The sequence below is a fragment of the Peromyscus eremicus genome, chromosome 22 (assembly GCF_949786415.1).
Source record: "Peromyscus eremicus chromosome 22, PerEre_H2_v1, whole genome shotgun sequence".
In the NCBI taxonomy this organism is placed as follows: Eukaryota; Metazoa; Chordata; class Mammalia; order Rodentia; family Cricetidae; genus Peromyscus; species Peromyscus eremicus.
The window spans coordinates 36043909-36058578 of NC_081437.1; the positions used below are offsets into that span (position 1 = coordinate 36043909).

General features: G+C 50.8%; 1 protein-coding gene and 1 non-coding gene across 2 annotated transcripts; both read left to right on the forward strand.

The window, feature by feature from the left end:
* Window positions 1-3964: 3964 nt before the first annotated feature.
* Odc1 (ornithine decarboxylase 1) lies at window positions 3965-10726 on the forward strand. The gene is made up of 12 exons (XM_059248254.1): window positions 3965-4339; window positions 6643-6741; window positions 6834-6950; window positions 7191-7364; window positions 7517-7689; window positions 7865-7999; window positions 8113-8194; window positions 8367-8450; window positions 9076-9238; window positions 9321-9433; window positions 9515-9729; window positions 10266-10726. Exons 3-12 carry the CDS (start codon window positions 6849-6851, stop codon window positions 10411-10413), a joined length of 1389 nt encoding a protein of 462 aa, XP_059104237.1. The 5' UTR covers window positions 3965-4339; window positions 6643-6741; window positions 6834-6848; the 3' UTR covers window positions 10414-10726.
* On the forward strand, window positions 5580-5715 carry LOC131897781 (small nucleolar RNA SNORA42/SNORA80 family). Its single transcript, XR_009375799.1, has one exon. It is a non-coding gene; the product is annotated as a small nucleolar RNA SNORA42/SNORA80 family (small nucleolar RNA).
* Window positions 10727-14670: the final 3944 nt, after the last annotated feature.

Sequence of the window (14670 nt, forward strand, 5' to 3'; positions counted from 1 at the left end):
ATTTAATTCTCTCCCAATTAGGGCTCCTCTTTCTTTCTTCCTTTCTCTCTTTCTCTCTTTCTTTCTTTCTTTCTTTCTTTCTTTCTTTATTTATTTATTTATTTTTGGTTTTTCGAGACAGGGTTTCTCTAGACAGGGTTTCTCTGTGTAGCTTTGCGCCTTTCCTGGAACTCACTCTGTAATCCAGGCTGGCCTTGAACTTACAGAGATCCACCTGTCTCTGCCTCCCAAGTGCTGGGATTAAAGGTGTGTGCCACCACCACCGGGCAAGGGCTCCTCTTTAAATTGGTGACTGCTATATATACTTGGGAGGTGGAGGCAGCAGATGTTCAAGGTCAGGCTCTGCTACACAGGGACCTGAGCTTCATGAGATGATGTCTTAAAAGAAAATCTAGCCCGGTGGTGGTGGTGGTGGTGGTGGTGGTGGTGGTGGTGGTGGCGGCGGCGGCACACACTTTTAATCTCAGCACTCGGGAGGCAGAGGCAGGTGTATCTCTGTGAGTTTGAGGCCAGCCTGGATTACAGAGTGAGTTCCAGGAAAGGAGCAAAGCTACATAGAGAAACCCTGTCTCGAGAGAAAAAAAAAAATCTAATTAGGCTTCTTAGAACTTGAGTGTGCATGGGCCTGAGTTCTTTTTTGGCCCAACCATCCCACTTACAGACCTGATCTCAAACCCCCAAGGAGGGCAGTGAGATCCAGGACTTCACCATGGGCAAATGCTGAGAGTTCCTAAGGAAGTCAGAGACAGCCCTAGAATGCAGGACAGCAACTGAGAAACTATTCACTCATTCTTCAGTGCCTCTGCACCAAACACATCTCCCTCCATGTTGGGGCAACATCCGGGCATCGGTCACTGCCTGTTTTACAAGGTCTCATCACTTTATTTTTGGGGGGAGGGGGCAATGGCAATGGAACTTAGGGCCTCAGATTGCCCCCAGGAGAAAAGGGGCGAGCACTCTCGTGTGGAGTGGTAGCCTAGCCTTTGTTGATTTTCTCTTAAGGAAGATGGGAAAGGGAAGGGAGGAGCCGGATGGAGACAGGTTGACGAAAGTAATGCCACTCACTTGACTAAGAACGGGTTTAGTCACCACGGGCCTATCTTCTTGAATGCAGGTTAGTAGCTGAGTCTTATGACTCAAGCATAGCTCCCTTCAGACCGGCTTTGGGGGCCTCTCCTAGCTGGAGCCTGTCCACCAGCAGCCAGCAGGGCCAGCACCCCAGGAAGTGGGCCCCTCCTCCCCTACCTTCGGTCCCCACCCTGACAAGTCTAGCTGCATCATGAGGAAGGCCTCACCTCCCCAGGAGAAAGCACAGCATTTGGGCAGGAGTTAGAATGTCTGGGTGGGTTGTGGGTTGTTGCCTACCACAGGCACAGGGAGTTGTGATAGGGTGTTAGTAGCTCAAGTGGGACGGCATGGTTGGTCTCCTGCCTTCTGGATGAAGACCTGCTCTCCTCCTTCCAGTGAAGTTTTCCAAATCTAAAGCACAAGGAAGATCTCCCATCACAGAGATGAAGATCCCCCACCAAGTGCTCCAGGCTGTATGTTCTCTGATGGGTTCCAACAGTTAGTCTCATCCTTGGGGAAGAGAAAAGTGGGTAAGAGGGGGTCCCACACCCTTCTGCTGTTCTTGTATTTGCAGAAGCCACACTTCAGGGACAAGCAGATCTTTTTTTTTTTGTTTGTTTGTTTTGTTTTGTTTTTTTCCAGACAGGGTTTCTCTGTGTTGCTTCGGAGCCTATCCTGGAACTCACTCTGTAGCCCAGGCTAGCCTCGAACTCACAGAGATCCGCCTGCCTCTGCCTCCCAGTGCTGGGATTAAAGGCGTGCGCCACCACCGCCCGGCTCAGATCATTCTTTTAGTCATTCATGCACTCGTTCAACAGATATTCAGGGACTGTGCCCTAAGTCTGGAAGTGGGCACCAAGAGTTTTCTCCCAGGACTTTGTGGATGTAACAGACCCTTCGGTGTACGGTGTACGAGACTAAGAAGGGAGGGACTTGCACAAAACTGCATAGCAACTTGGGTCAGAGATAGATCATGAATTCCCCTTGCAGAAAAGTGCCAGCGGCTTTTTTTTTTTTTTTTTAAAGACAGGGTCTTACTATGTAGCTATTGGTTGGTGTGGAACTCTTTGCAGACTAGGCTGGTCTCAAACTTTTATTTATTTATTTGTTTGTTTGTTTTTGTTTTTCGAGACAGGGTTTCTCTGTGTAGTTTTGGTGCCTGTCCTGGATCTCGCTCTGTAGACCAGGCTGGGCTCGAACTCACAGAGATCAGCCATGCTCTGCCTCCCGAGACCTGGGATTAAGGGCATGTGCCACCACACCCGGCTAAAAAAAATGTGTATCCCAGATTGGCCTGAAATCCAGACCCACCTGCCTCTGCCTCCTTCAGCAAATCCTTCTGGCCTTCACCACAAGAACCGGCTCAAACTTTTAGAGATCTAGCCAGGCAGTGGTGGCACCCAGGAGGCAGAGGCATACGATCTCTGAGTTCAAGGCCAGCTTGGTCTACAGAGTTCCAGGACAGCCAGGGCTACACAGAGAAAACCCGTCTCAAACACAAAAACAAACAAGAAACCTTACAGACATCTGCCTGCCTTTGCCTCCTAAGTGCTAGGATTAAAGGCGTGTGTCACCAGGCCCTCCCTGATCAGGTCCTTGAAAAGCTAAGTCAAGACAGGCAGTGGTGGTGCACACCTTTCATCCCAGGATACTGAGGCAGAGGCAGGCAGATCTCCGTGAGATCGAGGCGAGTCTGGTATACAGAGTGAATTCCAGGACAGCCAAGGCTACACAGAGAAACCCTGTCTTGAAAAATAAAATAAATAAATAGACAGAAAAAATAAAAGAAAAGGTAAGTCAAGCTATTTATTCATTGTTTTGTTTCTTCAAGTTAGTTGTTGCTGGTGTCTTTTGCTGTATCTGGTCTGGGAGAGGGGTTTTAACGGAGAACAGACAAACTATTAACAGCGTATACATAGTAACAATGTGGAGTACTATTTGTCTTTACAATACTGAATATATAAGTAGCCGATCAGTGCACTTGTACCCTATCAATGTGACTTTGGGTGATACAAACTCATTGTCGAGACTTCCCAAAGCGTGTGAGTTGTAGCTAGCCCGAAAAGACTACCGATTTAACTCCAGCCAACAGAGTACAAGGGGCAGAGGGTGGCTCGGGACCCCGCCACCTCTTCACTCGCCCCTCACACGCCTCCGAGTAGAGCTGCCGCTTATCAGACAGAAGGCGTATTTCCGCAGGCCACGGGTGCCTACCCTCTAGCTGGAAGATGCCCACCTCACTGCCGGCGCGCTTGCTAGCATCGCTCAGCAAGCTCCACCGCCTGGGCGTGCGGGGCCGTGCAGCAGGGTCACTGAGCGCCCGCCACGTCAACAGGGGCTGCCTGCAGTCAACTCACAGCCCGTCCATCCGGCGAGCCCGCTTTGTATCCCGCTAGGGAAATCCCACGCGCGGCACTTCACTCGTGTTCCAGACCTGGGTCTCGGCCCATTGGCGAGGGAGTGGGGGGGAAGAGGGCAGGCGCCCAGGCGCGTGTGCGCATGCGCCGGCCGGCCGGCCGGCCGCTGCCCAGAGGGCCCTGCGGCGTGCTGGCAGGCCGGCGGGGCTCGCGGCTTGGTGCGCGTGCGCGGGCCTGCCGCAGGGCGTGTCCGGCACGAGGCCGGGCGGGGCGCGCGCGCGCGTGCGCGGGCGGGCGGCCGGGCGGAGGCTTCCCCCTCCCATCCCACCCCCCACCCCCCACCCCCCACCCCCCACCCCCCCATCCCCGGGGGGGGGGGAGGCGGACGCGGGTGGGCGGGCACGCGCGGGGCCCCGCCCCCGTTGACGCGCGCGGCCCGCGCCTCCGGCTCCCAGCGCCCGGCCCGGGTTGGGGCTGGGTGGTGCTGGTTGGTGGTGGGGGGAGAGGGTTGGCCACCGCGGAGCCCCGGCCCCTCCCTTCTCCCCCCCGCCACCGTCGCTGCACCTCCTCCCCGGCCGGAACCGATCGCGGCTGGTTTGAGCTGGTGCGTCTCCATGACGACGTGCTCAGCGTATAAGTAGCGGCGCGGCGCGCCGTCGGGCTTTGTCAGTCCCTGCAGCGGCCGCCGCCGTCCGCCCTCCCGCCCTGTTCCCTCCCTCCGCCAGCAGCAGCAGCAGCAGCAGCAGCAGCACCTCGGCGCCACCTCGGGCCGGCGTCTGCCGCGGCGGCGGGCTCGACGAGGCGGCTGACGGGGCGGCGGCGGCGGGCGGCCGGGCACCCTCCTCGGGGTTCGGTGGCGGCGGCGGCGTCTCCCATCTCCATGGGGCTGGCCAGCGGCGTCCGTGCGCTGTGAGGTGAGCCGGGCGCGGGAGGGGATGTGCGGCCACGTGTCGCCGCCAGGCCCCGACTGCGGGCGACCGGCGGCGGCGGCGGCGGCCGGGGACACGTGGCCCGGGGCCGGTGACCTTGCGAGCCGCCCGGAAGGCAGCCAGCCGGCCGGCCACCCCTGGCTCTTGGGCTGCGAGCCCTCCCTGCCTCCCTCGCGTCGCCCACGGGAGCTCACACCGCGTCTGCCCCGCTAGCTCGGCGTTCCTTCCACCATCCGGGTGCGAGGATGGACGGAGGGCGAGCCAGCCCCGCGGCAGGTGCAGGGGAGCGCGGCCGCCCTGCTGCTGCTGCTGCTGCTGCTGCTGCTGCTGCTGCAGTTCGCCCTGCTTTAGTTTCGCTACGTGTGCAGAGCGGAGTCGCTGAGCCGATCTCGAAGTTGCTAGACCCTAAATTTAGTCTGGGAGTCACTGCCGAGGAGGAGTACCCACCGGCTGGGACTCTGGAATTAGGACTCCATGAATGACTTAGTGGTTTAGGAGAAGCCTTGACTCCCGCCCGGGCTGTCCGGCGTGCACGTTTAGAAGCCCGGCTGAGGATCCTCAATAACTGTTTTTTCTTTATTTAAGAAGAAAAAAAAAAAAAAGTGTGGGGAACAGAGCCTGTCAGGGATGTCTGGGGGAGGACAAAGAATGCGGCGGCTTGTTTTATTCTAGTCTAAGATCGAGCAGCATTTGACTGGTGGAATTCTTTTTGTTTTAATTGGCTTGTATCTCTTCTAGCGTTAACCGCTTGTGCTAATTGAGTCAATTACCACTTAGCTACGCCCAGCCAAAAAAGGTGCTCGTGATATTGTTCAGATTTTAACGCATTTTATTATTCAGAGAAAACGTTAAGAGACACAGAAAGTCAAAAGTTAAGTGTTACGATTTAGCTACGCCCAGCCCAGAAGGTGTTCGGAACATTGTTCAGATTTGATATACTTTATTCAAGGAAAACGTTAAGAGATGCAGAAACGCTAAATAAAGTAAGTGGTATCTCAAAGAAAGATTTCCAGGTTTAAGCCTGAAGGTTGCCTGGAAAATACTTAAGACCTAAAATGAGAATTACTCCCAGAGCCTAGTCATCAGTTGTGAATGGTATACACATAGGCAGACGAGAGTTGGCTGGCGCTGGTCTCCAGTCTTCACTTAGGAGTAGTTTAGTAAACTAATGAAGTTGACAGGGCCAACGAGTCTCATTAAATGGAGGATTAAATCGTTTTACCGTGCATGGATTTGGATTTATGGCAGGCTTGTCACCCTGGGCCTCTCATAGTGTCCCATGCTAGAGCAAACTGTGGCTCCTAACCATTGCCCGGCCTCCGTGCCTGTAGGCTGCTGGCACTGAAGTGGGTCATACAGTGGGGAAAAGAAAAGAAACCTTTGTTTACCTGGCCACTCCACGGTGTCAGTCTCATAAGACCAAGACAGAAGCTTTTATTCAGTGTGGCGATCTTATTGTTACTCAAAGTTAGCCAAAAATCCTGCCATATGGTTATTATCCATAGCTAAGCCGAAGGCATTTGAGGACAGTTGGATTCCCAGAAGTGTTCATTTGGTAGGCAATGCTGGCTCTAGGATACCGATTTCTGATAACAGTAACTTTAACAGGATACTATGTTGATTAAGTTTTTGTTTTTTTTCTCGAGACAGAGTTTCTCTGTATAGCTTTGCACCTTTCCTGGAACTCACTTGGTAGCCCAGGCTGGCCTTCAACTCACAGAGGCTCTGCCTCCCGAGTGCTGGGATTAAACTTAGGTTTTTTTTTTTTTTTTTTTAATGCCACTATGACATGAAAGTTTCCTTATGGAAATTGTTGATGGATTATTCACTAAAAAACGATTAAGTATAACGTAGCCCAGTGGGTAAAGAAAAAAAGATGTTTACAGGGCTGTGTGTGGTTACTGTACTGCCATTTGAAGTTTCTGGAGAGCTGGAACGGCTCGGAAATAAAGCACATAGGAACACATAATATTAATGCCAGCCATGTGATTGTGTGCAGATAAACTTCTGAAACCCACATGCTGTTTTCGGAGGGATGGGGGTTGAGATGTTCCTCATGTATGGAACAAAGCTATGTGTCCAGTGTGGAACCTGGTGTATTTGGGTACTGCAGAGGTTTGGGGGTTGTGGGGCTCACCTAGGCACTGGGATTCCCGCCCACCCCACCGATCTTCCTGTCCTGGGCACTTTATTCCGCCCGCTAACTCCTGGTATGCTGTTGCAGTGTCTAGCCTTTAATGGTAAGATTCCAAGGGAAATAGCAACATGGTGTGTTTTCTATCCATCAGAACGCTTCCACCGCTCCAAGGAGACAGCGTTCGGAGTTCCTGGATAGCTTGCCTTGTGAGGAGCTGGCGATAGTTTAATTCCACCTCTAGGTTTTTTGTGTAAGTATTCAGTTGATGCTTGTGGGATTTGGTGAGAGTCACTGCTAAGGCTTTGAGTGGGTTCACCCTCACAGCTTGTTATTCTATTTCAGGGCACATCGAGAATCATGAACAACTTTAATAAGGAAGAGTTTGAGTGCCATATCCTCGATGAAGGCTTTACTGCCAAGGACATCCTGGACCAAAAAATTAATGAAGTTTCTTCCTCAGTGAGTATGGGAAGCCCATGTCCACAGCTAGCTAGAGTTGCTAGCACGGTGGGAGTGAGCATGTCTTGCTAGAGAATCTAGAATTTCGTTGGCTGTGGATTGTTCAGTGGTGATGGTCATGCTGTGTGGTAGTGACTGCTAACAGGAATAGGATTTGATGAAGGGGGGAAAGGAAAGGGGTTTTCAGTGTGACACACTGCAGCACTGTTACTGAGGTCCCTGCACCCCCTCTCATTCCAGGACGACAAGGATGCTTTTTATGTTGCGGACCTTGGAGACATTCTGAAGAAACACCTGAGATGGCTAAAAGCCCTTCCCCGTGTCACTCCCTTTTATGCTGTCAAAAGTAACGACAGCAGAGCCATCGTGAACACCCTAGCCGCCATTGGGACGGGTTTTGACTGTGCAAGCAAGGTAAGCCTGCTCTAACCCAGGACAGCACCAGTTGTGTGTCTTGGGCAGCAAGTGTTAATGGGCTGGGGGTGCACATGACATTTTCATGTGCTTTTGTTTATGAGACTCTTCAGTCTGTAGATAATCCAACACCCGCCTTCTCTCTCTTTCAGACTGAAATACAGTTGGTGCAGGGGCTTGGGGTGCCTCCCGAGAGGATTATCTATGCCAATCCTTGTAAACAAGTGTCTCAAATCAAGTATGCTGCCAGTAATGGAGTCCAGATGATGACTTTTGACAGTGAGGTTGAGTTGATGAAAGTCGCCAGAGCACATCCAAAGGCAAAGTGAGTCAGTCCTCTGGGGAGCAGACTGGGCTTTGTTAACTATCCCCATTCCTGCACATAGTAGAACTAGGCTAACCCCTGGGTTAGACTCAAACCCACAGAGCAGCAGCACCCACACTTAGGATAGGGCTCTCTAGTGTGAATGGAGTACTTACTTGATGTTCTGTCCGTCTAGGTTGGTTTTGCGGATTGCCACTGATGATTCCAAAGCAGTTTGTCGCCTGAGTGTGAAGTTTGGCGCCACACTCAAAACCAGCAGGCTTCTCTTGGAACGGGCAAAAGAGCTAAATATTGATGTCGTTGGTGTCAGGTGAGGCCTCAGTGACATGGTTACAGACTGAGACATTAAACAATGCCAGTTTTATGGGCTTCTCCCATTTTGAGAACTAGTGAAAAACAGCATCCTGTTACTTTTGATTTCAGCTTCCACGTGGGGAGTGGATGTACTGATCCTGAGACCTTCGTACAGGCCCTGTCGGATGCCCGCTGTGTCTTTGACATGGGAGTGAGTACATGTGACTCATTAGTGGAGGGGCTGTCTGAAATACTACTCTAAGTCTAGAATTAGTCTTTTGTAAGAGCCTTTGCAGTGTAACAGATTTAAACACATCTGCTGTGTGCATTTTTATTACTTGTTATGAGTCTGGCAATCTGACTTGTGAATTTTCTTGTTCTAGACAGAAGTTGGTTTCAGCATGTATCTGCTTGATATTGGTGGTGGCTTTCCTGGATCTGAGGATACAAAGCTTAAATTTGAAGAGGTAACTTATTTATTTACAACATTAATAACCTACAGAGGTATAGCAAGTTCCATTTTGGTGTAGTATAAAATATTTTTACTGATAGCGAAAGGGGCCAAACAGACATGAACATAAATGACCTGGCATTGTGTTTCCAATAACTTTTGAGATGGTCTCATTTTGTAGTCAGGTTGGCCTGAACTTGGAATCCTCCTGCCTCAGCTATGCCGTCATCCCTGGCTCCCATATACTTTTAATGTTCAGTCTCTTAGGAAACAAAGCCGTCTGGTGCTTGTGTTGCTGTTTGTACAATTGAGTTAGGTATAGTGGGAGGGATTTTATCTTGTTTGCTAAACAGAATTACTTTGGCATTGGGCCCCTGTTTTGTAATAATTGATTTTGTACTATTGTTTAATAATAAAACAATATCCATAGTGTCTTAAAAAGCTAGAGACAGGTCCTGAGAGGAGAGTGGGAAATGAAGTGGTATGTAGACTGTTTCCATGGAGATAAGATGTTACCCGACGACAGGCCTGCTGATGCCAGCTCCCAGCGCATGTCCTGTCCTTTAACACATAGCAGTGGGATCTCTCTCCTCTGTGTGAACTGAGTAACGATTGGCCGCTCCCTTCTCTCTCACTCTTAGATCACCAGTGTGATCAACCCGGCTCTGGACAAGTACTTCCCACCAGACTCTGGAGTGAGAGTCATAGCTGAGCCGGGCAGATACTATGTCGCGTCAGCTTTCACACTGGCAGTCAACATCATTGCCAAGAAAGTAGTGTGGAAGGAGCAGACCGGCTCGGATGGTATGTGGTGCCCAGGGTGAGTCATGAAGGGTAACTGAGAATTGACAGAATGGGCGGGAATTAAGGTGATCTGTCTTTGTAGATGAGGATGACTCAAATGAGCAAACCATCATGTACTATGTGAATGACGGAGTCTATGGATCATTCAACTGCATTCTTTACGATCATGCGCATGTCAAGGCCCTGCTGCCAAAGGTAAGTTTTGAGTATGCTCTCTGTAACAGTGAGAGTGATGGACAGGATGCAGGGATATTAAGGAGCAATGTCTTCATACAGAGACCCAAGCCAGATGAGAAGTATTACTCATCCAGCATCTGGGGACCAACATGTGATGGCCTTGATCGGATCGTCGAGCGCTGTAACCTGCCTGAAATGCATGTGGGTGATTGGATGCTCTTTGAGAACATGGGTGCATACACTGTTGCTGCTGCATCCACTTTCAATGGGTTCCAGAGGCCTTCCATCTACTATGTCATGTCGAGGTCAATGTGGTGAGTGAGGTTGTGCATACTTGTATTTCTCCCGAGCATGGGTCTCTGGGTTGTTCAATGGTGGGACATTTACCTACCATGAGCAAGAAGGAGCTATGGATTCCATCCCTGGGTGCATGCTCTACCGTGGGGAAAACATGCTAGGCTGAGGAAGAGGAATCAGTTGAGGACTGGCCTTGACTGTAACAAGGCACCTTGGATTTGATTAAGCTCAGCTCTTGTCTAATTGATAAGAAATTGTTTGACTTTGAGTTGAATGCAGGCAGACAAATGGAAGGGAATCCTCCAATAATACTGATGATCACATTTTTCCTAGGAAGGTTCTTAGAACTAAAAGCAGTTAGATCCTTTGCAGCTAGAATATTAATGTAACTAGTGTTCAAGTTAGCATCTGTCACCCACGAGTTCCCCATTAATGAAGCGGTGCATTGAATTGCTTTCCCGCCTAGTGCTGTAGTGACGGGCATGCTCTCTCGGGAGGCTGGCTGCCCATCGGAAGGACTTGGGTTTTGAATGTGCCACTTGTTTGTTTTCAGGCAACTCATGAAGCAGATCCAGAGCCATGGCTTCCCACCCGAAGTGGAGGAGCAGGATGTGGGCACGCTGCTGCCCTTGTCATGTGCCCAGGAGAGCGGGATGGACCGGCACCCAGCAGCCTGTGCTTCTGCTAGTATCAATGTGTAGCTGTCACCTGCAAGTTTAGCTTGAATTAAGGGATTTGGGGGGACCATTTAACTTAATTACTGCTAGTTTTGAGGTCTTTGTAAGAGTAGGGTTTGCAGCAGATGCAGATGGAAGGCTAGGAGATGGGTCACACTTACCTGTGTTCCTATGGAAACTTTGACTATTTGTTTTATATGGATTTTTATTCACTTTTCAGACATGATACTAACGTGCCCCTCAGCTGCTGAGCAAGCGTTTGTAGCTTGTGCATTTGGCAGAATGGGCCAAAAGCTGATGTTGTGACCCATTTTGAAAATAAACGATCTTGAAATAATTGGGCATCAGGGAATGTTTGCAAGTGTCCCTTAAAGAAGGCACACACTTCCTTCCTGCACAGGCTGCTGTAGTCACAGCAGAGAAGGACAAGGTGGCTGGGACGAGGCCACACCCTCTACACAGCATCCGTCTGCTTAGTCAGCCCCGCGTGCATGCACTTGGCTGTGAAGTTGGTGCCCAGAGCCTGTGGGTGAGGAATATCATCTGCCCAGAGACCTGATGTCCTGGCCACATCCCAGGGAGGGCATCGGAGGCCCTTTGAACCTTGGCTGCAGAAACCCTGAATGTTCCCCAACCCTTGACTTCGCCTCAGACCACCTAGTAACAGCTGGAAGTATCCTACAGCACTTGGCAATCAACTTCCTGTAATAAATTCAACAGCAGCAACCACTGTGTTGTAAATCTTTACCTTGACCTTTTATAATCTACTCAGTTTATACAGCTACGCCTCTGTCTGAAGAAGTCTTTAACTCTGGAAAACCTGTAGCTCAGGAGAGTCATAGCCTGTAATCCCAGCACTGGAGTTTTTGACCAGTGTGCTAACAGACCCTACCTCAGATAACCAACCAAATAGTTAGGTGTAGCCTGAGTAAAGCCACAGGCCTGTGAGCATCTGGAGGGGAGGGCTGCCCCAGGGCGGAAGCCCTCCAGTCTGTGGTGTTGTGCCCGCCATTGGTGTGAGCGGGAAATCCTGGCTCTCGGGCCGCCTTCCTCTTCAAGATCGCAACTACACATACATGATCTCCTTATTCCCCACGCTCAGGGCTGTGGCTTTATTTGCTAAAATGTGAACTTTCTTGGGAGCCAGAAAGATGTGGCTGGAGTTGGGAGGAAAGGAATGTGGTGAAGCCTGGTGGTTAAGGAAGGGTAAAGGTTCAGGTGGTAGCCATACCTCTAACAGCTGAGCCTTAGGCTGGCTCATGTGGGGACTTGATTACAAAGGAGGATGGGCCCCAGCCCAGGCTTGGGTTAGTGGTAGTTAGGATGACTGGATAACCATCTGGGGAAATTAAGGTCTCTCCAGCTCCTTTGTCGGGAATACATTTTCGACAGATGAAAGTTCTTGACTATGGGAATCACTGAAGGCAAGGGACAAGTGGAGGAGGGCACCAGGGCCCGTTTTCTTCAGAGGAAACTCCAATCTGTAAAGGTGCAAAGCCGGGCTGGAGAGATGGCTCAGAGGTTAAGAACACCGACTGCTCTTCCAGAGGTCCTAAGTTCAATTCCCAGCAACCACATGGTGGCTCACAACCATCTGTAATGAGATCTGGTGCCCTCTTCTGGTGTGCAGGAATACATGCAGGCAGAGCATTGTATACATAATAAAGAAATCTTTAAAAAAAAAAAGGTGAAAGCCAGTGAGGGGTTCATGGGAGAGTACAACTTGTCTTTGCTTGATGTGCACACCCAGCTGGCCTAGAACTGGTTATATGGATCAGGCTGCCCTCTAAAGTACCACGTGGGTGCTTCATGCCTGGGGAGACCAGAAGAGAGCATCAGATCTAGAAATGGAGTTACAGAACCTGGGTCCTCTGCCAGAGCAGCCAGCACACTTAACCACTGAGCCATCCCTCCAGCCCCTAAATACAGTTTTTGACCTTTGGAGAAACATCCTCACCTGTCTGGCTGGCAAAGGCAGTTCCTCAGCCCTGGTGGAGTGGTAGCCTAGCATGCTCAAGGCCTTGGGTTCCTTCTTGCCACGGGAGAGGTTGGTAAGCTCTGGAAGACAGGCGTGCTCACTCTTGATGGGATGTGAGGCAGCTTTGACCTAGTTTTGGTTTTTTGAGATAGGGTTTCTCTGTAGCTTTGGTGCCTGTCCTGGACCTTGCTCTATAGACCAGGCTGGCCTCGAACTCACAGATCCACCTGGCTCTGCCTTCCGAGTGCTGGGATTAAAGGCATGTGCCACCACCGCCCGGCGACCCTGACCTTGAATTTATCATCCTCCTGCCTCAGTCTCATGGGTGAATGCTAAGATTCACATCCAGCTTTTCTGAATTCTTTTTTGACTTATGTATGTATATACATGTATGCTTGTGTGGGTGTCTAAACATGTGTGTGCACACAGGTTTAGGTTAGAGTCCGACCTCTGGTGTCTTCCTTGACCACTTTATTTTTAGAAGGGTAAAATATTTATGGTTATATGTAACTAAAGTCGATTAAACCATGTTAAAACAATGCTGTAGCTCTTCGCATATAGTGTGTGTGTGTGCACATGTGTATGTGGCATATGTGTAGTGAGGGGGGGTATGCACACCTTGTACACATGCATGCATGCAGCGCCCAGAGGGGAATGTCAGGTGTCCTGTTGTTATATCGCTGTCCCTCCGTCCCTTGAGAAAGAACTCATTGAAGAACCTGGAGCTGGGCTGTCAGCACATCACCCCCACTCTCACACCTTACTGTTCCAGTGTCTCACCAGACCTGTGTTTACGGGTGACTATACTGGCTGGCCAGCAAGCCCCAGGGGTCCTGTCAGCACCTCTCCCACTCCGGGATGACAGGCCCCGGCCACCTGGATTATTTTGTGGGTGCTGGGATCAAACTCGGGACCTCATGCTTGCAAGGCAAGTGTTTTACTCACTGAGCCATCTCCCCAGCCCCTGAAACTTGCTCGGCCTCTCTGGCTCATTCCCTGCCCAAATGGCAGCAGGCAGGAGCAGCCCAAAGCACCTCTGGCTCTGGAACTCAGCCGAGATTGGCACCCCATTCCTGCCATGGACTGATTGAGTAGGGAGTTGGGCAGACCCAGCTGAGGAGGCCCCATCGTGGCTAGCACGGAGTGCCTCTCTAGCTGCCTCATCTGCAGCCCGGGCAGCGAGCCAGCGTGCTCCTGGACTTGCCACGGGCAGGACTTGCAGAGCCCAGAGTTAAGCGGCATTTCTCCGTTTCTCTGTGACACCTACTCCAGCTCTCGCCTTGAGGTTCCCGCCTTGAGTTCCTGGCCTGGTTTCCCTCCGTGATGGTCTTGTAAACCAAACAAACCCTTCGCCCACCAGTTGCTTTGGGCCAGGGTTTTATCACAGCACCAGAAAAGCTAGTAACTAAGACTAGCCCCACCCCTGAAACACTGTTAGTGGAGCAGGGTTTTAGCCACATTCGCTGCTTGCTTGAGGGTGGCCAGACTTGTTTACCTGGCCTAAAGTCTGTCTGTCTGTCTGTCTGTCTGTACTGGCTGGTTTTGTATGTCAACTTGACACAAGCTAGAGTCATCAGAGAGGAAGGAGCCTCAGCCGAGGAAATGCCTCCATGAGATCCAGCTGTAAGGCATCTTCTCAATTAGTGATCTATGGGGGAGGGCCCAGCCCACGGTAGGAGGGGCCATCCCTACGTTGGAAGTCCTGGGTTCTCTAAGAAAGCAGGCTGAGGAAGCCATGGGGAGCAAGCCAGTAAGCAGCACCCCTCCACGGCCTCTGCCTCAGCTCCTGCCTCCAGGTTCCTGCCCTGTTTGAGTCCCTGTCCTGACTTCCTTCAGTGATGAAGAGCAATGTTGAAGTATAAGCCACATAAACCCTTTCCTCCCCAACTTGCCATGGTGCTTTGTCACAGCAATAGAAACCCTAAGATAGAAATTGGCAGCAACATAGTGGGATGAGAGACCTGATCATGTTTTTGGGAAGACTGTGGAAGGACTTTGGAACTTTGGGCTAGAAGAACCATTGAGTGTTACGAAATCTGTGGGAGCTTGGAAGATAAGAATGTTGAGAGCAGTGCAGAGGATGGAGGACTGGCTATTGAAGTTTCAGAGGGAAGTTTACAGACTATAGGAGCCATCTGTTATTTTGAATTAAGACGTGGTTCTGGTTAGCTGGGGCTGAAGAATCAGCTGTGATTGACAACATGCCTCAACTACTAAAGCAAAATTTTGCTTTGCTGGGCTACTCAATGCTGGTCAGCTGGAGCTGAAATTAGCATGATTAAGAGGAGACCAGCATCCCTGGT

Excerpts from the sequence above, each read along its gene's own strand:
- Odc1 (XM_059248254.1), top strand. The coding sequence starts at position 6,849 with ATGAACAACTTTAATAAGGAAGAGTTTGAGTGCCATATCCTCGATGAA. Across the intron at positions 7,365-7,516 it reads GTTTTGACTGTGCAAGCAAG|ACTGAAATACAGTTGGTGCA; the intron begins GTAAGCCTGCTC and ends TCTCTCTTTCAG. Across the intron at positions 9,730-10,265 it reads GTCATGTCGAGGTCAATGTG|GCAACTCATGAAGCAGATCC; the intron begins GTGAGTGAGGTT and ends GTTTGTTTTCAG.